Source organism: Vanessa atalanta, chromosome 18 (genome assembly GCF_905147765.1).
Source record: "Vanessa atalanta chromosome 18, ilVanAtal1.2, whole genome shotgun sequence".
NCBI classification, from domain to species: Eukaryota; Metazoa; Arthropoda; class Insecta; order Lepidoptera; family Nymphalidae; genus Vanessa; species Vanessa atalanta.
In genome coordinates, this window is record NC_061888.1 from 2377199 (window position 1) to 2402117 (window position 24919).

At 32.0% G+C, this 24919-nt stretch overlaps 1 protein-coding gene across 3 annotated transcripts in view; it reads left to right on the plus strand.

The window, feature by feature from the left end:
* Positions 1–24919, plus strand: part of LOC125070854 — a 175147-nt gene that overhangs the window by 113896 nt on the left and 36332 nt on the right. The window contains exons 1-2 of one of the 3 annotated variants that reach the window (XM_047680847.1): positions 16521–16648; positions 22493–23111. In XM_047680847.1, the coding sequence (XP_047536803.1) occupies positions 22515–23111 (597 nt within the window). In that variant the 5' untranslated portion in view covers positions 16521–16648; positions 22493–22514. Of the gene's footprint in view, positions 1–16520; positions 16649–18172; positions 18184–22492; positions 23112–24919 lie in introns of those variants that run through there. The other 2 variants (XM_047680848.1, XM_047680846.1) reach the window with 2 other exon arrangements.

Sequence of the window (24919 nt, forward strand, 5' to 3'; positions counted from 1 at the left end):
AAAAAATGTATTCAAATAAAAAAAAAAAAACAAAATAACTAAAACAAATATACTTTATTGAATTCGGCTTTTAAATGTAAAGCTAACAATATATGTATAAACGAAAATGTCCAGCGAAACGAAATAACACTTACACAATACATACAGATTATAAACTATTGAAGAGCCTTCGATCTCGGAACGCATACAATAATGTACTCGTTCATAGACACACGCAGGTTACCTCAAGACGTTTTCCTTCATCACTGAGCACGAGATGAACAATAAATATAAATAAACATGAAAATTCAGTGGTGCTTGCTGGGGTTCAAACCCGTAATCATAGGTTAAGATACTTCGCACCACTAGGCTATCTCGGCCCCATAATAATATTATAGTGAATGCCTGGAATTAGGTTACTTTTTATCCCGCAAAAATGCCAAACTCTAGCACCCCTTGGATCGACTGACTTCTGACGCCCGGTTCAGACATCATACGTACTAATATTTTTACAAATCATTAATATTATTTTTTACAAATGGAGGTCCACAATCAATATACATTTTTAGTTATTATTATACGTGATTACATACATATGTTGAATTAATTAATTATACACATATCAGTATCGAGCCGAGATGGCCCAGTGGTTAGAACGCGTGCATCTTAACCGATGATTGAAATAAAAACTAGTTTTTAACGGATTTAATCGCGTATATTCATTATTTTAACATCCCGACGTTTCGAGCACTTTGCAGTGTTCGTGGTCACGGGCAGACTCAGTCTGCCGTTAAAAACTAGTTTTATTTCAATGTGTAATAATCGCGAAAATCTAAGACAACATTATGTTAACCGATGATTTCGGGTTCAAACCCAGGCAGGCACCACTGAAATTTCATGTGCTTAATTTGTGTTTATAATTCATCTCGTGCTCGGCGGTGAAGGAAAACATCGTGAGGAAACCTGCATGTGTCTAATTTCAACGAAATTCTGCCACATCTGTATTCCGCCAACCCGCATTGGAGCAGCGTGGTGGAATATGCTCCAAACCTTCTCCTCAAAGGGAGAGGAGGCCTTTATCCCAGCAGTGGGACATTTACGGGCTGCTAATGTAAAAAATGTAATATCAGTATTATAAAAACATTATGAGCCAAAAGAATCAGACTGATACTATATTTATTTTAATAAATAATATCAAGAAACTAAATCAAACCTTAAATTCACGTCGCTTCCATCCGATCAAATACCACTTTGACTGTATTTTTTGTTTCAAATCACGATTTTATCAACATCTAGTAGAATTACGTGCGTGAAAACTCTGAACAGGATGAGCTCGTCCCAAATATACCGAAGTCGATCATTGTTCCGCCCGTTTCCGCGTTTTTAGTGACGAAAAAACATTGACTGATTATCTGTTTACATTCATCGCTTGGAGACGAATTATCTAAACTGTTTTGTTTTATATTTTATAAATAAACTTTATAGAATCGTTATCGTATTTTATCGGTTAGTTTATATTCGAAAGAATACGATAAATCATCGTGAAACTAATGAAAGATTAAACTTGTAACCCCTACTTTCCGTTTGCGAACGGCACAGAAAAAGTTTTTGGGCAATGGTATTCGCATATATAATAAGATACCGAGAAATATAATCAATTTACCATTTACTAAATTTAAAAAGTTTATTAAGACTAAATTAATAAATAAATCTTACTATTCATTAAAAGAGTCCTTTTTAGAAAAATAAACGCCTGGATTTAGGCTCGGGTTCCATAACAGGACAGTAATTATTGTAAAAAACAGCATTGTAAATCTGTTTATTTGAAAAGAGCAACTATGCGAGTATCTTGCCGTTCCTTATCGCTGGAAACTGCTTTCCGAAACGCTGGTAGTATTTAAATATCGCCGATTCAAAAACGCTTCATTGTGAAGTTTACTTGAAAAATATCTTTTTGATTTGAAGAATATTTATTAATAAGTTATAAATACTACAATGCTTAAAATAAATGACATTTATACTAAATTAAGGATAAAAAAAAAAAAAACAAAAAATATGCTTTGATAGGAAAATGGTTTGAGATTTTTGAGCTGCTCTATTATAGTGATTTACTGAACGGTAGGACTTTCTGCAAAGCTGTCTTTATCTTCACCCACTTATCAGATATTCTACCGTGAAACAGTATTGTTGTGTTCCAGTTGGAAGGAAGGAACTCGAATTGTTTCCAAAGACGTTGGCGCATTGGCGGTGTAAGGAATGTTCAATATTTCTTAGAGCGCCAATGTCTAAGTTGACCATCAGGTGGCCCATTTGACATCCGCCTTCATGTATAAGGTATATCTTATTTAAATAGGCACTTAGGTCATTATACAATATTCGATATAGAGTTACGACGTTTTCAAAATGTAGAGAATGATAGTTATATTGATCGGTAATCTATTATTTTATTGCATACCAAATTACAAAAGTAAGAAAAAATTAGTCTCTTTGCTCATTTAGTGTCAAGATATATATATTTTTTTTTGTTATATTTCTATTTTTTTTTTATTTGGAGTAATTTATTATATTTTTTTGTTCTTTCACATTTTTTGTTGTTATTTTAAAGGTAGGAGAGTAGTGTCTTGTTTTTTTTTTTTTGTTGTTGTGTATCACACTGTACATGAATTTATTTCCTACTTTTCCTTAATAATTTGTGAATATGCCGATGGTGTTTCGAAAATATATGAATAAATAAAATAGATAAAAACAGAGGATATAATTAATAAAGGGATAGAATTAATAGATACGGTACAAAAGTAATTCTTATCCTTTGCTAGCGTGTTTAATCAATTAAGTTTATATTCAAACAAAGGGAATCCAAAGATATATTGTAAATAGCTTAGCTATCTCTCGTCAACGATTACATTGCGAAAATCTTTAAACTTCTTTCATCTTGGTATTCTTCAATGATTTCACTACAGATGAAGCAAAGAATGCTTTAGACGGAATAAACGCATAACGTCAAGTATTGTTTAACGAGCAGAACTTCTGGGCTTATTATACATCTCAAAGAAACATAATAATATAATACACATATTTTTTTTAAATCATTTTTCTATCTTCTTCAAAATTAAGTCCTTAAATATATACAAATATGAATTAATAATAGTTCCTGTATAAATCTTGACCGCGTGGAATGGTAGCAAGAAGCAGCATTTCCTTGTTGAATTCAGATCCTCTGGGAAAAAAACGAACCTCCTGTCACCAGTGGAGGCGTGGACTTTTAATGATTCGTTTTGCACTAATACTCCAAGGGCCAAGTCTCAACATAAAATGGGAAAAAATATAATTTGGTATAAAACAAAAATATTTGGGTCGTTGTTGTTGTTTGCTTCAGTTTTATCCGAGACGGCCAGCGTGTCAACGCATGTAGCGTTCCACACTATGATTCATGCTCATTCGTGTCTTCTATTGAAATTACCCTCTACAAATTTTACCTCTTAACATTAGTATAGGTAAATAGTCCAAAAAATTACCTATTCAAGTCTCGATTTAGTCTAGCTAGACTAGACTTAATTGATCTCACCTTCTCAAATATTAATTATAATATAAAAAAATGAATATAAAATATATTCACATTATAAAAACTTGACATGCCTAAAACTTAACTCCTATGACATGATATGTCTCATTATATAATGAAAATTACTGAAATTTAAGCCAAGATATTAATAAGTGTGCGTGTCACATTCGTGTTTGAGCGTGGCATTAATTAAAATACGGTATATATTTAATTAAGCTAAGATCCTTTTGATTAAATGGCGCAGATTAGGTTGGAATATTTGTAAGATTATGTTGCGATCTTTGCGGGGTAATTACCGAAAATTATTAACAATAACTATTGTTTGTTAAGTAATTATGAAAGACGATTTTATTCTTTTTAAGTAATACTGGTAAGAGGCGAAGAGCCCTGATATTTACTAAATAAAATTGTATACGTACTGACTGACATACAACGCATAGCTTAACCCGGTGCGTCTATCAGGATGAAATGAACAGGAATTCCTTATGAAACGTAGATGAATACTAGAACTAAGGAAGGAAGGAAGGATTTTTCAAAATCTATCTCTTAGCTTAAATAGGAGATGAAAATTTGTATGGAATATTTGACGTTAGGAATATTAATTTATCATTTATGAGGATGGAATTGGATATGAAGTTTTTTAGGGAAGGTTTTCACATTCGAAGGTGAGAACGTTTGTAATTCCAAATATGAAAATTGCTTCATGCGCAACGAAAACTAAAACACTCTCATACTTAAAATTCGAATGGCTTCTGTATATTATTTCAAGCTTGTTCTATTTTTAAGTTTTATATAAATGAAACAGGCCCTCCTTTCTGAATTAAAGACAGTCCATATCATGAAGCAAGCTTAAACTCCAAAGAAGGACTTTACTGCTTTTTATTCCTAACACCTAACGACCAACCCATAAAACGCCGCAGGCGAGTAGTTCTCGCCCGCGGCGTTGAAAATAAATTAAAAATTACCTTTTTATATTTGCAAAGGAAAAATACATTACCGATAATAATATCAATCAATTAATCAAGAACAAACAATAATAATCATATGCATGTAGTATTTATTAATATTGTATCAGCCTGTAAATGTCCCACTGCTGGGCTAATGCTTGGTGCACATGTGGTAGAATTTTATTGAAATTAGACCCATGCATTCTTCATGATGTTTTCCTTCTCCGCCGAGCACGAGTTGCCTGAGTTTGATTCTGCAATCATCGCTTAAGATGCACGCGTTCTAACCACTGGGCCTTCTCGATTCATTATTCATATGTTGTTAAATAATATTTTTTTTCTAGTAAAAATTAGTACATAATTTAAAGAAAATAAACAACAGTGCGTAAATACCTCTCACTTGAGAGTAAAGGCCTCCCCCGGACTGTTAATTAAGCACATAAAAATTTAATGTTCCAAGTTATCTCAGCTCTGTTTTGGCAAAGAGATGAAAGTAATCACTATAAAATATATATAATAACAGTCAAACATTCTTCGTAAACATTCTTTAGTATAATTTACAGAAAACGCGTTTGTTTGATATTGACAACAATAAATGGATCAAAAAGTTTCACGCAAATGCTTTAAATCTTTGATATATACGAGTACTGTTCTCTTTTTGTCGGCCTGTCTCATATACAGACAGCAGCTAGTACAAAGTCATTTGTCATGCTTTTGTCATTCATGTCTAGATATCAAAGGGTTGTTTATTTTCTTATTTTCAAATGTTTTTGACGGAACGCAAATAGTAAAATGCAAGTGTTTCGAATACTGGGTGGCAATTAGTTTTGTTTGTTACAATAATTATCAATGATACTCTCAGTATTTACTTTGTACAACCCATAATACATTCTACCGCTAACCAGCAATACTTTGAATTGTTGAGTTTCGGTTTAAAAGATGAATGAACCAGTGTAACTAAAGACACAAGGGATATCACTTAGTTCTAAGGGTTGATAACGCTTCGTCCGTGTAATTAATTGTTACAATTTCTTACGGTGCCAATATATACGGGCAGTGGTGACCACTAACAATAACGTAGCCCATTCGCTGGTCCACCTACCAATTTTATAAAAAAAATAAAAAAAGACGTCGAACCACTCAATTTTAGTGCTTGAATTGTCTCTATAATTCATCTCTTGCAGAGCTTAAGGAAAACTTGAATGTATCAATCAGATTTGTATTAACTAATTATTATTGCATTCGAAAAATTGGAGCAGCGTTGTGGAATGTAGAATGAGGTTACAGTCTTCTTTAGAGACGCCCAGCTGCCCAGCTGTTTTTAAAGTATTTAGACAAAAAAGACACCGCCCGTAGACATTGACACTGTAAGAAATATTAAACATTCCTAATATGTTTTCCTTTATACTTGTAGTTACACTGGCTCACTCAACCTTCAACCTAGATCGCAACAATACTAATGTATGTTTGGTGGTAGAATATTTGTTGATTGGGATGTTACTACCTAGTTCTTGGTAGCTTGCATAAAGCCCTACCACGAACTGTAAATTAAACATCGATAGACTTTTCTCTTTAAGGAAGATTTTGAAGAATATCACTGTCGTAGTGCACAATAACATTTGATATTCGGTGTATATAAATTCACGCTGATATACATTGATCTCGATGCTTTATAAAACCATCCTCTATAATATTAGACCATATATTTCAATTCCCCGCAGTACTAACTTAATAATAGTCACTCCATATAGACACTATTCAAAATAACGATCAGTCAGACAATTTGTCGGTCCATTCGTCCAACGCCAATTAGGTGAATTAAATGTTGCAGCCAATTTGGTTACATCGTATGAAGCCAGCAATAAATTAGAGACGCTTCGATATTCCTGGAGGCATAATTTTCTTTTATAAATATTGATGGTTTAAATCTTGTTTCGACTTGTTGACTTGTTAGTATAATTAAGAAATGCAGAATATTATTACTGTGAAGAATTGTGGGAATGGAATTTTTATCAATTACAATATTGGAGAATGAACAGCAAAGATGACGACTTGCCTTAAGAAGCCTGTCTCGGAAGGCACCGGTTACTATTAATAAATTCTACCGAAAAGCAGTTTAAAGGGTTAGTGAGCCAGTGTAAGGGTCATATAATCTCAATTCCCAAGGTTGGTTGCGATTGGCTTATGTGAGAAATGATTAAAATTTCACACGGCTCCAACGTCTCTGGACAGTGTTGACCACTTACCAACAGTGCCACCTGTTATCCGTCCGCTTACAGATGACATAAAAAATAAATAAATACCACAGACAAAATACCCAAATGAACAGATATTTTTAAATTAGAACGTTAATTTCTCACTAAAAAATAATGATTACAAGTATTTTTAGGTGATATATTCAACGAATCACAAGTTAAATTCAGTATTAGTGATAAATATAACACTATAGGTGGCTAGCTTCTCAGGTTCGTTAGCAAAAACAGTATGCTAATCGTACTTGTTAAACTGGATGAAGCCATCAAATGGGCCAGAAAAAACCGACTCGACTATTTTCATTCATGTTTATGTCGAGAGACTCCCCGTGCGACGCTGAGTTTTATTGACAACATAAATACGGTCAGTGCCGCATGTGGGTTACAAACGTGCAGAGCTTTCGAATTTTTAATGTTAAGTTTATTGTTTTTATCTTGTCCACCTCGTTCGTCGTCTCGCTATTGGATTTCAGCAGTTTTATGAGGAACGAAATCGGATTTGTTTAAACGTATCGTTTTTCTTATCTTGGTAATACTTTGTCTGACTTTATACGTTTTCATTATATTTTTAAAACCAATTGTTTTTCGTGCAAACACAATAAATCTTAAAACGAGGGTTTATAAAGTAACACTATATAGGGCAAAGATTAACTCCTTATGGTTTTACTTTTGTACGTAAATTTTATCGAGAAGAAGCAGTAAGAAATAAAAGGCTTTTTTATTTTTTATTTTATTTATTTTTACTTCAATTTAGATCAAAACAATGTTTTTGCTCGAATTGAAGAAATTCGACTAACATCAATTCGGGAAGTTATAATCTCGAAAACTCGTTATGCAAAATCAGTACCCAGAATTCCAGTTCCAAAACTCATGTTACAGAGACGTGTTCTAATTTTAATCACAATGATATGCACTCACGTAGCGAAATCAGATTCTGAATCCAAATCGAACCACGTGCGCGCAATTATAACTCCTGTATAGAACTCCAAAGTAATATCTAAAGAGAACAATCCATTCGTACCACCACTAATACTTGCATTACCGTTATTATATATTTTGTTAATGCGAGCTCTAAATATTATCTTAATAATGTGATGGTACCACTTTGGGCAAGCCTGGGTACCTTGGGATGGTACCTACCATTCATCAGATATTCTACCGCCAAAAAAAGCGAGCCAGTGTAACTTGCACAAGGGACATAACATCTTAGTTTCCAGGGTTGCTGTCGCATTGGCGATGTAAGGAATGGTTAATATTTCTTATAGCGCCATTGTCTATGGGCGATGGTGACCACTTACCATCAGGTGGCCTATTAGCCCATCCGTCAACCAATATTATAAAAAAAAAAATCTGCATCAACTGTATCTAAATATATATATTTCTGATGTAACTTCTAATATCATAAGTTTTATGGATAATGTAAATGGTAATACCAATTTATTTATACTGTTTTAATTGAAACAGTTACAATTTAGTTTTCTATGTAAATTACACGTGGATTAGCATGGAGACTTCTAATAGCTTCTTAAGTCTGTAGTCACGTACGGGATTTCTTGTAAATTGGCGTCGTTAGAGAACTTAATTAAGTCTCTTCAGTTTTTAGAGATGTCGTGGTCCGCGGTTAGTCGTGAGCCCTCCCGACTTGGGATGTCTTCAAATAACATTTTCGATTGTATATTTTTGTAAAATAAACGTAGTAAACTAGAAGTTTTCTTACATTTTTATTTTTATTTATTGTATTTGCATCGTATACGTCAACGATATATTTGGAAAGGTTTTAACACATTCGTTACTCATTCAATCGTTTAATGCGAGACTTTGTATCACATAATGGTCTTCCGTTTATTTTAATAATGAAAAGTACATTTGGTATTATCAAAGTATTTTTGTGGCAAAAAGTGAAAAAATTACATTTGTTTGGAGATATATTTAAATATAAAGAGTAATTTCTAACACAGATGAATTCATTATTAAGAGATATAGGTTAGTTTCGTAAAAAACAACTTCCAAAAAATACGAAGACCTTTTTAGATCACATCACGAAGGCTCCATACGGCTTTTATTGCGTAGTATTCGAGTGGTAAATCATTTATATCGTTAAAAAACGATTTTTACCGTTTATTGTAACAGTTCAGCTTCCTAGTTTGTATAAAACTTACTGAGCATAATTTTTCTTCTAAAAAGAGTTTTTATAAGTGAGAAAGGCAATCGAAAATTACATTTAAAGGAAAGACCCTATGTCGTATAGCTGTGCAAAGGTTTCGTTTTCAGGAGATGGTTTGGAGTTTTACCATACTGCTTCAATGTGTGATAGAATCAAATTCGACATGCAGTACTCCTCGCAACACGATAAATACGAGATATATTATGACCAGAAATTAAGTACTTGGTGTCTGACAATTTGGGACGATAACAGCCTAAGGGGGGTCAGGATCGAACTTTTCTAAATCACTAGGCGGTCCGTGAGTCATTCTGAAGATTTGACAAATTAATGAATTTGAATCGAATAATTTCTAGCCACTGAGCTGTTACGATTCAATTAGTTATATTTAGATGTCAAAAATAAATTAGTCACGAGTAATAACAATAAAATTGTATAAAACATTGTAGAAATGTTTATTTAACGGTACGGATTAGTTTGTCTAAAGCTCTCACAAATTCCAAGCCCGATTTGTATTGAGGGCAAACATTTATATAGTACTAGTTTCCGTTCACGGCTTTGCCCGCGTGTGTGTGGGGGGGGGGGGGGGGGGTCATTTATAAGGTAACATGACGTAACATTTCATGACGATTGGTTGAATAACTAAGATATAACAGCGTAACATGTGTAAAATTAGTAATTAGTAAAATAACAGTTTTGAACATAATTTATTCCTAAGTGGATTCTAGAAAAATTCAAAATCACTACTTTAAATATAAATTCACAATGGATGAGTTACGCTATTTGCTAATCCAATGCTATCTTCGACTGTTACTCAAAAACATCACACCGCCTCTTAACTTGACCTCGTTTTACTAAAATATGAAAAAATAAAATAACCTAAAACTCATTTAATTAAACAAATTAAATGCAACATTTATTTATTTAACATAATATACCCGGAAAAGGTCCTCTCAACGACTAAAAATGTATTCTTCTTTCAGCTTAGTATGGGTCTAAGCTGAAAGAAGAATAATTATAAAACAGTCTGCATGTATGTAGCGTGTTAACAAACGGGTTCTGTACGCTTAACGGCGTGTATTAATGAGACGAACGAAATCCCTTGCGACTAGAGTCGAATTACTGGCACCATTCAAACTTAGTGTGAGAGTGTACACAACCCGGATTCCTCTTATATTTTACAGAATATGTTAAAATTATTTTTTATTATGCGCAGTTAAATAAGGGTTGTCGTAAATGGAGGAGCGGGGTGTGCGATGCACGTGAGACGTTTGGGGGGTAATCAATGTGATCTCGTCATTCCTTGACTCTTGGTCATAAGTCTGTTCCATTATGTGACATGCACGGAATTCCTTGTCATATGAAAAATTTCATTTTCTCCTATTTCTTGTGTCATGATAGAGTCGAGTTTTGCATGCAGACATTTTAGTGTCTTATGACGGGCAAGTTTTAAATAGGTTGATTTGATTTAATTCAAAGTCGATAAGAAATGCCAAAATAATCGTCTAATCGTCCTTATCACGATTTATATTTTAATAAATCAAACGTCCCAAAACTATCTATAGTTTAAACGAAATTCAGTAAAGACTGGAAAAGGAATAAATTTAGCCTTATCTCGCCTCTCGAACAAACTCAATATGTTTCCGCAGCTCTTGCCAAGTCCTAGCCCCCTCTTACAAGGGGACACTATGTTGGGCCATCGGTAACGAATACCGTCTTGGCATCGCACTTGGCAAACGCCTGCCAGTACACATCAGTCCGAATGTAGAGCGCCTCCCAACCTACATTTATTCTTCTATAAACTGGGTTACACAGTATTCTTCCGTAGAAAGTCGTCTGTGAATCAGTATTTTCGCTTTTTATGTTTTCGTTATATTGGCATGTTTAATGGGTATGAGGCAATTGGGCCTGAATATAAGCAAGGGTTTTATTTTATTATTCTAAATTCAAATGATAATTCTTTTTTTTTTAATAACATTTCGAAAAAACTTGCATTCCACTTTTAAATTCAGTGATTTACTTGGTGGTATGACTTGGTACAAGCCCGTCTGGGTAATACCCACTCATAAAATATTGTACCGCCACGCAGTAGTATTTATACTCTATTCCAACCATAAGAAATAAACAACATTTGACAGCAAATTGACGCGATACCATTGGTCGAGAGTTTAAATAATCTATGACATTCACTATGCATTTGCGAAAAGATAGCGTTTTAAAAGTCGACGAAACTGTTATCGGAATTTTGGAAGTAAAATTAAAGTGGATGTAAGTAGTTAAGTGAAATAAATAAATATACATTAATCATAAACTCTTAGTAGTGCACAATATAGTTGAGTTGTTGGCGAAACGCATGAAATACTTAAATATAAGGTTTGTTTATCTTTTTTCCTACATCCATTGGAACAGGCTATAGAATTGTTCCAGTTTAAAGGGTTTGAGAGCCAGTGTAACTACAGGCACAAGGGATATACATCTCAGTTCCTAACGTTGGTGGCGCATTGGTTAATTAAGAAATGTATAAAACATACGGCGCCAATGTCTATGGAAATGGTGTCCACTTACATTGGTCAGGTTTCCTATTGGTTAGTTACTTACTAATGCCTTAAAAAAACAAGCAATCTTACATGCTTTATGATAGTACTAATATGATATAGCCAGCTATAAGATAGTATTAATATAATTTTGAAGAACTTCCTTTTATCTGACCTCGATCAAAGATTGCTGTCAAGTCCGGGAAAAAACCAATGTGTTTCTTGGTGGTAGGGCTTTGTGCAAGCCCATCTGCGTAGTTACCACCCACTCATCAGATATTCTACCGCCAAACAGCAGTACTCAGTATTGTTGTGTTTCGGTTCGAAAGGTGAGTGAGAAAGTGTAACTAAAGGCACAAGGGACATAACATCTTAGTTCTCAAGGTTGGTGGCGCGTTGGTGATGTAAGGGGTGGTTAATATGTCATACAGCACCATTATCTATGGGCGGTGGTGACCGCTTAACATCAGGTGGCCCATTTGGTCGTCCGCCTACCGATGCCATAAAAAAAAATCTACCAACACGCATTCGAGCATCGGAATAAGCATCACATCTCACCATCTTTACTGCGTAATCCTGTAGTTAATTAAAGATAAATATTAATATTACGAAGAAGCGTTGGTGGTCGTTTAAAAATAAAATAAAAATTCATACAACCATATATCCACGGCGTAACCCGCTGGAGTGTTGTTTTAACGTTTAGCACAAGCGATAAACCATTCGAATACGTAATAAGGTCGTCTTGCACTACACAAAAACGCAATGATATTTCTCGTTCTGATTTCAGAAAGATATTTTTTTTTTATAAAAAATTAAGTATCATTACTTTGAGTAAAATTATATACATTAAAATAATTATTATGTAATTGAATTTTTTCTTAAATTATTTGACTGATTAACTCACATATAAAACGAAAAAAAACGTACGTATAACAAAAACACACTTGCTAAAAATAATTAATTATGAATATAATGATACTTATAACAAAAAAAAAAACGCTGAGTTAATCTACAGTGTATAATAATACGCCTCAGCTTAGCTACTAGGTAAAGAACATGCCGACGCCGCCGCCATTAGCCGGGCCGAGGCTAACACCAGAACAAACACGAAAACACATCTTACCCTCTTAGTTAAAACGTTTGACCAAAACGAAGAGTAATGTAAAAACAGAGATTTATTAACAATAATGTAATTGTGTGTGTACAATTTATTGCTCCCGGGTTCACTTAGTTTGATTGAAAATAAACTATTTCTGTGACTTAAATTAGATTATATGTATATTTTTATATTTATTTGTTTTGATTGTAATTTCTTACTAATATATTTAATACTAGTAGTCATCTGCGACTTCGCTTGCGTTATGTCCTTCCTTGCAGAAAGAGCAACACACAGGTACACAGACAGACCGTTTTCTTTCGAACTTTCGATTATGCTCGAATATTTTATGTAAAAAAATGTTTAAATTATAAAATTATACTAAATAAAAACTCTTGACTAAAATTTTATGTAAAAAACCGCTGATAACATTTAGTTGACTACAACCACAAATAAGCCTTTATAAAAACGTAATAGGTAACGGCAGAGTTACATTTGTTCGTGACTAGTAATCTCCGAAATTAAATACCTTGATAAGGAATTACATAAATTTTGTCTAACCTCTTAATATAAATAAGTAAAGGGAAATACCAACTAACATTGCAATTAAAATGTATCATAATATATTTCATATTTCATGATACGTATAATTAAATGTATATCGAAACGAAATCTACCATCGTTTCGAAAATGCAAATCCAGAACTGAGACGAACCGGTTAAAAAGACTGCATTTTTTTTCATATGTTAAGTTCATATAAAAATTTACTAATCTTATAATATCAAAGGCAAACACCATATTACATTTTTTTTATGTTTACAAACAGAAGCAGCAGCACTCGTTCTCTTGGATTCTTTTGTGAAATCGCATACATTCCTTCACAAAAGGAAAACGACTCTACATTCGAGTAACGGCGATATTAGTCCCTGTAACATTAACTTTGTAAGGATAACAGATTCTCATTATTTCTTTAATATTGTTACGAGCTTGTGGGTAATCAAGCCGTCGGTGAAAGCAAGAAGTGATTTACTTACACAAAATACCAAATGACAATATACCAATGTCTTAGTCGTGCACAGAGTTCCTTGAGTGCCGAGGTTGATTGTTCTTAAATTAAACGTTAATTATTTGAGTGATATTCTAGATCATTCTTGATCGATCGATAGAACACATTTAAAATATTTATCAGTTTTTATAAAAACTTACTGAATTTAAAAAAAGGTGCAGCTGTAATAGTATTTTGTCATGTGTTGGATTTGTGTGTATAATATTTATTCGTGCTCAGCAGTTATTGAAAGCTTTTGGTGATACCTATCAGTCGCAATTCCGTTACATGTATATTGTATAGAGTATGCTCTTTGGTGGGCAAATAGGAATCGTTGCCATTGTATTACAGGATATTTAGAAGCAACAGTAGCCTTTACATTGTATCGCTAGGAAATAAAATTTCGTAAGATATTATTATTTGAAAGTCGGTTTATACTTAGCGAAATTATTTTTACACATTGGAAATACATTCTTCCTCTCTGTTCTATACAATTCAAATAATTCTATTGCATCTATCACCTCAACGTTTGACAATTTTTATACCAAAAAACAGATAAAATGAATCTGTATGAAATAGTCTAAAATCATCTGGATATTGATTACTCTATGTCAAATCGATTGCTTTGTCCGAAATCATCGTTTTAACACATCTCTATGGCTTGTGATATGGGAGCTAAGTAGGCTTATGTATATAATATGTAAACGAGTTATGTGATATTCGAATCTCCTTTCATACAAGCCAAGCCCTAAATGGCTTATCTAAAATAAAAATTCTTAAGGTAAATAAATGTTAATAAAAACCTAAGTATACAATTTCCACTCTCTAGTTGGTTATATGAAAGCGATCTATTTAACTGACCTTTCGAAAGTTACACGAAAAAAAAATATTTTTTTTAATCAGTCATTCACAAAAAAGTTTTTAATGTATTGAAACCTATTTAGATTCTATCAAAACTTTAGTCTAACAAGAATAAAGATTGATTTAAGAAAGTTTATACTTGACGTCCCACATAATATGTTCTAATTCAACAATATTCCCTGCCTTAATGTATTTATTAAATAAGTCAATAGTTCACGAATCACTTTGCGATATAAATGTACCAACGTCGTTACCAGTTTTTCTATATAGAAGTAATGGCTTGAGAGCCGACATTCTTCTGTTCATTAATACCGTTATATCTCCAATATTGTTTACGTCACTCACATCAAAACTGTAATTAAACAAACAAACACACTCTGTATATCGTAACAGCAGCAAATAAATACGGCAACATATTACGAATCTGCGAAAACAAACTAATTAACTCGTGAACACGTATTAATGTGATTAGATCTCAGACGTGTAGGTTATATGTGGTAGTCGACCACAAACACATAATTAGGATTGACATTGCATTCAGGGTTGCCAGACGTAAAAAAAAACATAAAACGACTAGAAATCAAAATTAAAACTGAGCTTCACATTTAAGGTGTTCAGTTCAATTTAAAACGACCAAGTAGTTTCATGTATAAATGGAATTCTTGAATAGCTCAGTCATACAATAGCTCATCAGTATGATCAAATAAAACCAAAATCACGATATTTCATTCAATAAAATCGTTTGACGATTGAAAAATCTAGATTGTATCGAACATACAATTTTTTACCGTGCAGTCACGTAACGCCGCCGAACTATGGAATATTTAATGATTTTGATTCCGTACATACTTGATATCGTTGTAAACATCGATCACGTATAAATTACTAATTAATTTAAATTAAGAACGAAATATAATTATTCAGTTCTTAATTTAAATTTAGTTGAGATTGCAATATGAATCGATAAGTGATTAATTTAAATTAAGAACGAAAAACAATTCTTTATTTCTTAATATGAATTTAGTTATGAGCAAATTGTTAACATTTTTTTTTCATACAGCTTTAATTTAATTCAATCTTTGTGCATACTGAAAGGGCTGTATGATAAAATACTTTAGCTTTTACTGTGATACATTATATTCTTAGTCGTTTGACGTATCTCATAATTGTATGACTCTATTTTTATTTTAACTTCTTTAGAAAAATAAGTAACAGACATTCAAGTACATCATTATAAATAAACATAAGACGTCATCTTATTATGATATTACAAAGTATAATAAAATTGCATTTTAAAATTAGGTATTTAAATTTATTTCATATTGACTTTAATGTATTTTATTTCAAGATTAATATAATAAAAAAAACTCACTACATATCCTTTGTTTATAAATGAAATTAATGAATCCATGTGAGCGAATGGACCCTCTGAGGTTAAGTTGTCTTTGCCTATAAACATTAAAACCACCCGTTTGAGATGTTATGTACCTTATGAGTGTAATTACATTGGTTCACTCACCACTCAAGCAAAACAAGAAAAGTATTATTTCGAAAAACTTCACGAAAATAAGACATTAACTTAGACAGGCAAAAAGCTTGAATTTTATCAGGTTCAAGTTAAGCATCTTTATAATTAAAAAGAAGATTTTAAAGAGTTTTTATTTAACGTTTAAAGAGAAAAGTTAAGAGCGTAAGATTTGCACCTTGCGTTTGCTCAATTAGAGTTTACTCGGTTTTCTATTTGTAATTTACTTCCATTCATTCATTCATTCATTTAACCGTGTTTAACTTTGAAATTTACATTCAGCACGACCGAGTCTTAGAAAAATTCGAAATTTAAACTTATATTTTTTTTATATTAAAGTCAATGTTTATTTTTAGTAAATCTTAATCGTCGCAATCATAAATATCAAGTCCGAAGTCAAGTTGACAAGAAAGTAGCGTCGAAACAAATTTAATACAAAAAAAAACACTACCTGAGTAGGTGCAGCCAATCATAGACCAGCGAAGCTGTCAAGCACCGAAGTTATAAATAGGGTGCGTTTCGTAAAATTTCATTTAGTTCAAAACGGTCGGGCGCGTGAGACGCATTCTCGTATTCTATATAATTACGCGCGGTTGTGTGTGAAGTGATGAATTGTGAGTGATATAAGTGTACGGTATTCGATATGAAACTTTTGAATTGGATTAGTCTAGTGAATTTTATGACAGGTTAGTTTTAGTGTTATTTTTTTTTATTATTATTCACGTATAAATACTTTTTGGTCCCATATATAGTCGGAACGTTATTTAAAAGAATGCGTTCCTTTTTTAAAAATTAATAATGCCGATACAGAATAGTTTCAAATGGAAGTTAAATTGAGAAATGAGTGAATTACTCTGCCAACGGAGGATGTTCCGTCCAGACCTAGTTTATGAACAAAGTTGGCAATTCCAGCTTATCTAATAAATAATCTAGATGTGAAGATATTATTGTTTGAATATGTTCTACTTAGGGATTAATTTATAAACATCCTGATTAACTGTGCACTGTGTGTGTACTGTGCAAAGCTAAGTAACGGATAATAGAGATGTTTTAGGAAAAACAATTTCTATTGATATTATTAATGATTTATCTTTTAGTACCAAACGTGTCGGGTTCTCTTTTAGTAACTTGTAGTAAATTAAGATCAGTTTAAGGATGACAAGTAAAAATATAATGATTTTTTTTTTTAAATATTATATCATTTTAACATTATTTTTTAAGTAATTGTATAAATTAGTATATTCACGTAAGTAATAATTGGATAACTTTTTGCCATTTCTACGTGTAGTGTACGTTCTGTAGTTATTATTATTATTCGTATAATGTTTCCCTTTTGTTATTTATCGGGAATATTTCGATGTGTTTCGGGAAGACGATTTTCGTCATCACGGAGCGGACGCGTTGAAGTCACAGCGTCGACTGAACCAAACCGTATGGCGTGCACCGTAGTCTTCCGATACATGTCGAGGTTTCTACGATAAATAACGTATGTACGTGAAACCGTATACAATCCGTATATTACTAATTATTTTTTAATTTAGTTCCTGTAAGAGTTAATAGACTTAAAACAATCTAGTGATTATAAATTTATAATGGGAGTTCTCACGTTATACAAATTAAAAGAAACTTTACTTCAGTTGCTCAACCACAATTTTTAGACAATTTTTACACGCAGAATGAAAATTTACAAAATTTCTTGTTTGACAATAAATATATAAATATATATTATAGAAACAAATATAACCAAAATAACATTATATCACAATATTTGATATAATATATACATAAAATTATTTAATAATAAATATAAGCAAAAAGATTTAGATAAGTTACCACTCAGTACAACTTAGTAAGACTATTTAGTATCGTCTTACAAAACAAACGTGAATTTGAATATAAATTCTAATTGGTCAAAGTCTTAAGTTACAAGAACTAACAAATGTACGATTATCAAAGTGTTATAAATACCTAACTCTCTTAACATTCTTACTGGACAGATTATCATGAAATTTTTTATTTGTTATAAAGTAAGAATTTTCCCTCTGATCAATTATCTAATAAAAAATATTTATAAAGGCCTTCTTTATGAAAGCGAAAATTGTTGCCATTTTACAAAGATTTTTACATACGACCTTTCGAACTTAAAAGTATTTGCTACAATAAAAAATAAAACTTCGTATTATTTCATTGTTGCATAATATCATACATACACATTAAAGAAGTAATCTAGAAAGCCAGATTGTCCCGCCTCCCTACTTAAACTCATTTTATAGGCCATAAAGGCGTGTTCACACACAACGATCTCAATGCATTGAACGGTTTATCGCTGGAATGCTGAATTAAAGGAGGACCATTTGGAAGGCATCCATGTTGACTTTGCCTACATAGTATTTTTTTTTTATTTGTTACATGAATTTACTACAACGGCGCTTAGATTTAAAAATAGAATGTGTATCGAATTATTTTTAAATAAACCAAATGCGAATGTTTTTGATTGCCCTCATCATTTACAAGATTAATAAAACACTAAACTATAATTTTGTGATTTGAATACTTTCTAGAATCGACAAGAAACTTAGTAATCAGTATTTGACATCTGATACATTCATACATAATATGTACATTTAGCTTAAATCAAAATAATTGTCGCAATAAAATTTTATGGTATAGAATGTAATATTTAGCTTTAATTCAACAATTTATACTATAATTTATTTGTTTTAAAAAAACATCGTCATAAAAAATTTTTCCCCAAACGACCGTTTAACTTAAAAAAAATTACAATATTGCCATTACCAATAAAATTGACATGAGAACGTTGTTATATTTTCTTAACGTTAAATTATTGACACGCTAAAAATAATATGAAATTATAAACGAACTAAAATCCATTATAACTGAGAAATCTGCGTCAATTCCGTTTTAAATGCGATTCGATTTTGTAAACCTTTGGTCTTTGCACGTAGTTTTATACTTTAGTAGCCGTTATTTCTGTTGATCATAGAACAAAATAAATGCACTCATAAATAATTTTCTACTAGATATGTTAACACAGCTTGTTCATGTAAATTTTTGTTATAAAATTATTCCTTATATGTTAGTAGTCCAAGTAAAAACTACCACCGATAAAGAATTAATAAATAACAAGGAGGTAATTGCTTAATTTACAATGTATGATGAACTTACTAATTATATTTGGTACCTTTTGCACTTTTATTTACAATTTTTTTTTTTTTTTAATTTAAATGTAACAAGGTACAAGCTTGAAAGTATTACTACCAATATACAAACGAAAAAAAATGGAAATATTATATAAAAAAATGTGTCAATTAAGGTCATTGTTATTCCAATATTTACAAGTTGTTGCGAACGCATCGAGAAAACTCGAACCGGCAACCCTGCTCAACTAGTAATAATTCACGTGAGAAAACCAACAGAATAGGTTCGTTAAGAGGCTTGAGGGCCCTCCACTTGGCATTGTGCTGATGTCAGACACTCCGAACACTCGCCAAAATGTTAATGAGACTCAACCTATATGGATGACCATCGATCGGGTTAGTCGATGATAATACAATCGCAATAATTACGATGCGTCATATCTCCTGGCAATTTTAAGTGACCCAGTGTAATTACATGTCATATTGAATTAACAAATTTCTTAAGTAATGAATATATTCAAATAAAACATTTCGTTTAGCTTACGAATAGTTATTTTAATTGACGTTTACATACATAACAATGAGGTTTGATTACTGTTAAATGTCAGGTTTGAACAATCATAAATGAGCGTTGAAAAGTATGATCGAAATCACGCCGAATTTAGACAAACAAAATGATTATTCATACGCAGTCTAATGGAATCCATTGAATACATTTGTCAATGTTATTGTGGATAGTAATTATGAATTTATGTAATCTTCTGTTCGTACCTCGTGTCTTTGTAAGTGCCATGATAAATGATCTCCGTATATCCAATTATATGGTCATATTTATTAAATTTCTGTGATTGATCAGCAAACGTATAATTATTGGATATTAAAGATATGAAATGGAAGACTTGCTTTTCTTTAATTTCTTGGAAGTATTTTCGTATTTATTGGCAGTTGATTATTCAAATATTTGAGACGTCTGGGGTTATCGCTGCATGAATATCTAGAACTGAATCTGTCAACTGGTAACATGCTTGCTCACAACCAAGTACCTTTAAATGACGTAATATAAAATTATCGATACTGTTTAATTAGATCAATAATATTTAATTAGATTTAGGCGATTTAAGCAGGAAGTTAATATTATGACATTTTGGTCGATTTGACGTGTACCGAACTTGAAACTTAAATTACTTATCCCTTGGCACCGGATAACAACTATACTAAGTAAGCTTGGTGATAGAACATCTGATGAGTGGGTGGTACCTACCCAGATGGGCTTGCTCAAAACCCTACTAATATGTAAAAGTATGTGTATTCGAGATTAATAGGCTCCCAAATCGTTTGACTAATCAAAAAGTATTTTTACAAGGAGTTTTTTTTTTTTTTTAAATGAGATTAAGAAAATTGAAAGCGTGATATTAAACAAGTTTTTTTTTTGTTTTATTGGTTTCACTTTCAATGTGGTACATGTGTACCTACATACTGCCTAATTGGATTTATATGTTAAATACATACGTTTCTTGAAATTATAAACGGACTAATTGAAAATCCCCATCAAACAAAACAATATGTTCAGAGATATCTAAGAGCCTTATTAAGGTTGTGACATACCAACAACAATATGTTAAATCCAATTATACTAATAGACGTATTATTATTCTCAATTACTAATATATACATATACTATAATGCGACTTCACGCGTACATTTTGTGGTATAATATTTTAAACAGTTATATTAATGAACTAGTTGTGTGATCATTCCGAAGCGAGGGTTTTGTTAATTTACTTGTGTATGTTGTAAAAGTACTTGTGAAAGCCTATTTTAATCACTACGTATTATATAATAAAGTCCCCCCACCGAGTCTGTCTGTCTGAACGTGATAAAGTCTATAACTACAGATCGGATTTTCATACGGTTTACACCAATGGTTGGAGTGTTTCGTGATGAAGATTTAGATGTGTATTGATCGAAATTTGCCAATGATAGGTGCCGAAAATATCATGCCAATTGGATGATTGCTTTGCGGCTTATAAACCAATAGTAATATTCATTTACTCAATCTTCTATTTGAAAAAAAGCGTGGAGTTTGTTGTTGTTGACTTCGAACAGGATATATAGAAATGTAATTGTACTTTAGTAACGTACTGATATTAAAATGATAAAAAAGAGTTATTACTGAATTTATTGTTGGTAGAATCTACGTACCGACGGTTGGTAGCCTACTTGAATAAAGAGTATTTTGTATGTTTTTTTTTTTAATTTTATGAGAATGAAAAAGAGTTATATCTTTTAGCTGTTTAATAATCTCAGGAGCATATTCCCATCAACCATCTGTATATGTATAATAAAATCTATTGTCAGTTTTCTAACCAATCAATCGTATATATAAAATGTACCGTATAAGAATTGTAATGTATGAAATCTACAGAGGTTCTATGCTAAACATCCGTTTGATTATTGAGTGACTTGGAGCTGTCTTGACCCTCTGACCCCGCAATCTCACGCCGGCTTCTCGGAACATTCTTCGTTTAACTATTGTGTATTAGCGCTGTGTCAATTGTGGACATTAGTGAATATTCAAGCACCGTTTCAAATAAGACGTGGTTCTTCACAGTCGTAATGACTCGAAATATTCATAATTACAAAAGAATAGATTCTGATACGATAAAAAAATTAAATAAAAACAATGCGTTCATTTGTAATATCTTTCAAAAATAAATAACGTTTTATATATTTTCATGAAGGTTTTAGTTTATTAAATAATAGCTTATCACTCTCGATAGAAGTTATGAAGATCACTTCAGATTATTCATCTTTAATTTTACCCCAATGTGCATGTAATTATAAAAACTCATTAACTTGTAAAATCTCCGCTATTATACCGAAATTTCTATTAACTGTCAACTGACAGTCTATATAAAAACTATAAATAAATATAAAAAATACAAATATAATTTATTGTAATCAATAATAAACTATGTTATTTAGATTATAATCTTTGTAAGCGTAACAGTTAAGTAAGTATCGTTTGATATTATGAAACGTTGATCTTACTCTCGAGGCCAGTTCTGACACCATCACGATACGTGCATACCTAGAAACCCATCCGGTTAAACTGAAGCGATAAAAAATAAATTAAAATAACCAATGGACCCTGATGATATCGATACCAAGGCAGCCATTGTGCTTTTAGATGTAGTAGTCATTAATTGCGGCCTCTTTGTTATACAAAATGAGGTGTTAACTCTTCTATTAAATAATAAATGGTTTGATGTTAATATGGAATTGATTCACTCGACGTCTGATACGAAATTGGATGAAGCAGCGATCGTTGTACGAGATAAGGTTTATTTAAACGATGTTTGTTTGTTACAGATAAAATAGAAGAAAACCGCGTATGGACGAGAGATACGGTAGTGGTCCAACCAAAGCGTCTTCGTACGCTTTTTGGACACTTCAGAATGCTATTTACAAAAATCTCAGTGGAAAATATTTGCAAAAGCCTGACTTAAACGATAAATCGGTAAACGCTAAGAGTGAAAATGCTTTCCGTGATAAGAACAAAGAAAGCAGTGAAGTTATTAACGAATCGAATAGTGAGAGCAATCGTATTATAGCGTCTGAAGCTGATACGAAGAGTTATAGTGACTTTGAAGATAATGAAGATGTTAGAAAGAATGTGTGGAGTGATATCGATGACGAACTATACATAGCCAATTTAATAAAATTAAGAACTACAAATGAAGTAAACCGCGTTAAACGTGATACTAGATATTCTAGTGTTAGTGATTACAGCGACAAGGTTGTGAATAGTGTTAAGTTAGATAAGTACGAGATGTGGGATTTGGAGCCCACGGACATTACGGAGTGTGATTGTCTTGGACCACCTCCAGAGTTTCTGCTTCCACCACCTCCGCGACCACCATTCCTGCAGGCAGACTACTATTGTGGTGATGACCCGATTTCGGATTTGGAAACTTGCGATACGGAACCAGTAAGTATTTTATTTATTTGTATATTTTATGACATAGTATTATTATATTATTAGGATCAGTTATGTAAACATAAAATCCTGAACGAAATTTTCCATATTGACATGGAAAGTACTTTATTCTAGCATATGTGGTTCTCGGTAAAGGAAAATAAAATTAGGTTTTCATTAAAATAGAAACACAGGAATAACTTAAATGTGTTGGAAATTTTAATGCAAATTCTAATTAGAATGCCACTTCATTTCCGCAACAGTCCACTTGGAAAGCTTACATAAACTGAAATGGTATTTTAGAAATTAAAATTTGCATCGTATTTTATATTTTATTACAAAAAGAAATGTCAATAATAATAATTAATTTTGACATTTAGTACCATACGAATAAGCTCTGAAACTTCTCACCAGTAATGAGGTCTTTGTTCAGTTTTTGACCTAACTTTTGGAAAATTTAAAACGATTTTAAATAAAATTGAATGAATGTCAGTAACATGAATCTATAATATTTTATCAATACGAAAACGTAAACCATTTTTCCTGTTTCATTTACAAAACATTTAAAACGTGACGTATCGCGAACGTTCTTATCTGAAATTTAACATTCCCAAAAAATAATGAATAACCCTGTCTCTTATCGTTCTTAGTAAATATTTGTCATATGCGGGCTTTAATGAACTCGTTGCGACAATACATTTTATCTTTACATCTCCAAGTTTTTTACGATCTTCGACTTATAAAGTAAGTCTTGCTTACTTTAGTTCATCGTTCTCTGTTGACTCAGTATTATGAAACTTGAGAGTAACGGTTTATAGCCTGGATTTCGTAAGTACTTGTAATGCTAACATTGATACGAGCTTTCTATTTACTTACCTCATTACTTCATTATTGCTAAAGAATGTCGGTTCGTGAAATGTCTGTTAGAAACCATGGTTCTTGGATTATGTCGACCATTAGATACTATTTCTTAAAGACTCTTTAAATAAACGTCGTTTTACTTCGGATATGTTTACGTGTAATATCATATAAATATCGTACTGCTGCGCTAAGAACTCTTTCGCGAAGGCTTAGAGCTCATTCCACAAATTATATTTCACAGTAATTAAGCACATGAAAATGCAGTGATGCTTGCTTTGGTTTAAACCCGCAATCTTTGATTACGACTCATCCATTTTAACGACTGGGTCATTTCGTCTCGTCGTCGGATCACTTGTGTAATTAATCACTTTTTAAATAGCTTTCTTTAATTTAATTGCTATAAAATATCACAACTATACGCTAAAAGAAGTCGCCTGAGATTTTTATCTGTTCCAAAAACTTTCTTATCATTCTCGTTATAAACTTTGATCACAAACCATTAAACTTTATCTCCACTATAAAAAATATCAGACGATTATTATTCCTATAATCACTTCAATAAATTAAGCGTGAAACGGATAACTAATTTTCAACGCATTTTTATCTCGTTTTTATAACCCGCGTTAAATTCCTGCGGTTTACGTATCGCAATCTCGTTTGATTAAGACATCAGGCACTAGGCGGCACTTTGTGTAACTAACAACGCACAAGGAAAAAAAATCCTGGTAATTCGTTAAGATTTTTTCATTATACTATTATCTGGTCCAGGTTCTGTTTGGGGTTTTAATATTTTGAAGACATATGCGACTCCTTTTGATGTTGTCGGAAATTTATAAAATTACATTTATTATATTAAATTATGAAATTGTAATTTCATTGCATTTGTAATTAGTATGATTAAATGATTATACACCAGAAATATTTTTTTATTTGTTTGTAATTTTCAAACCGTTTTTCTT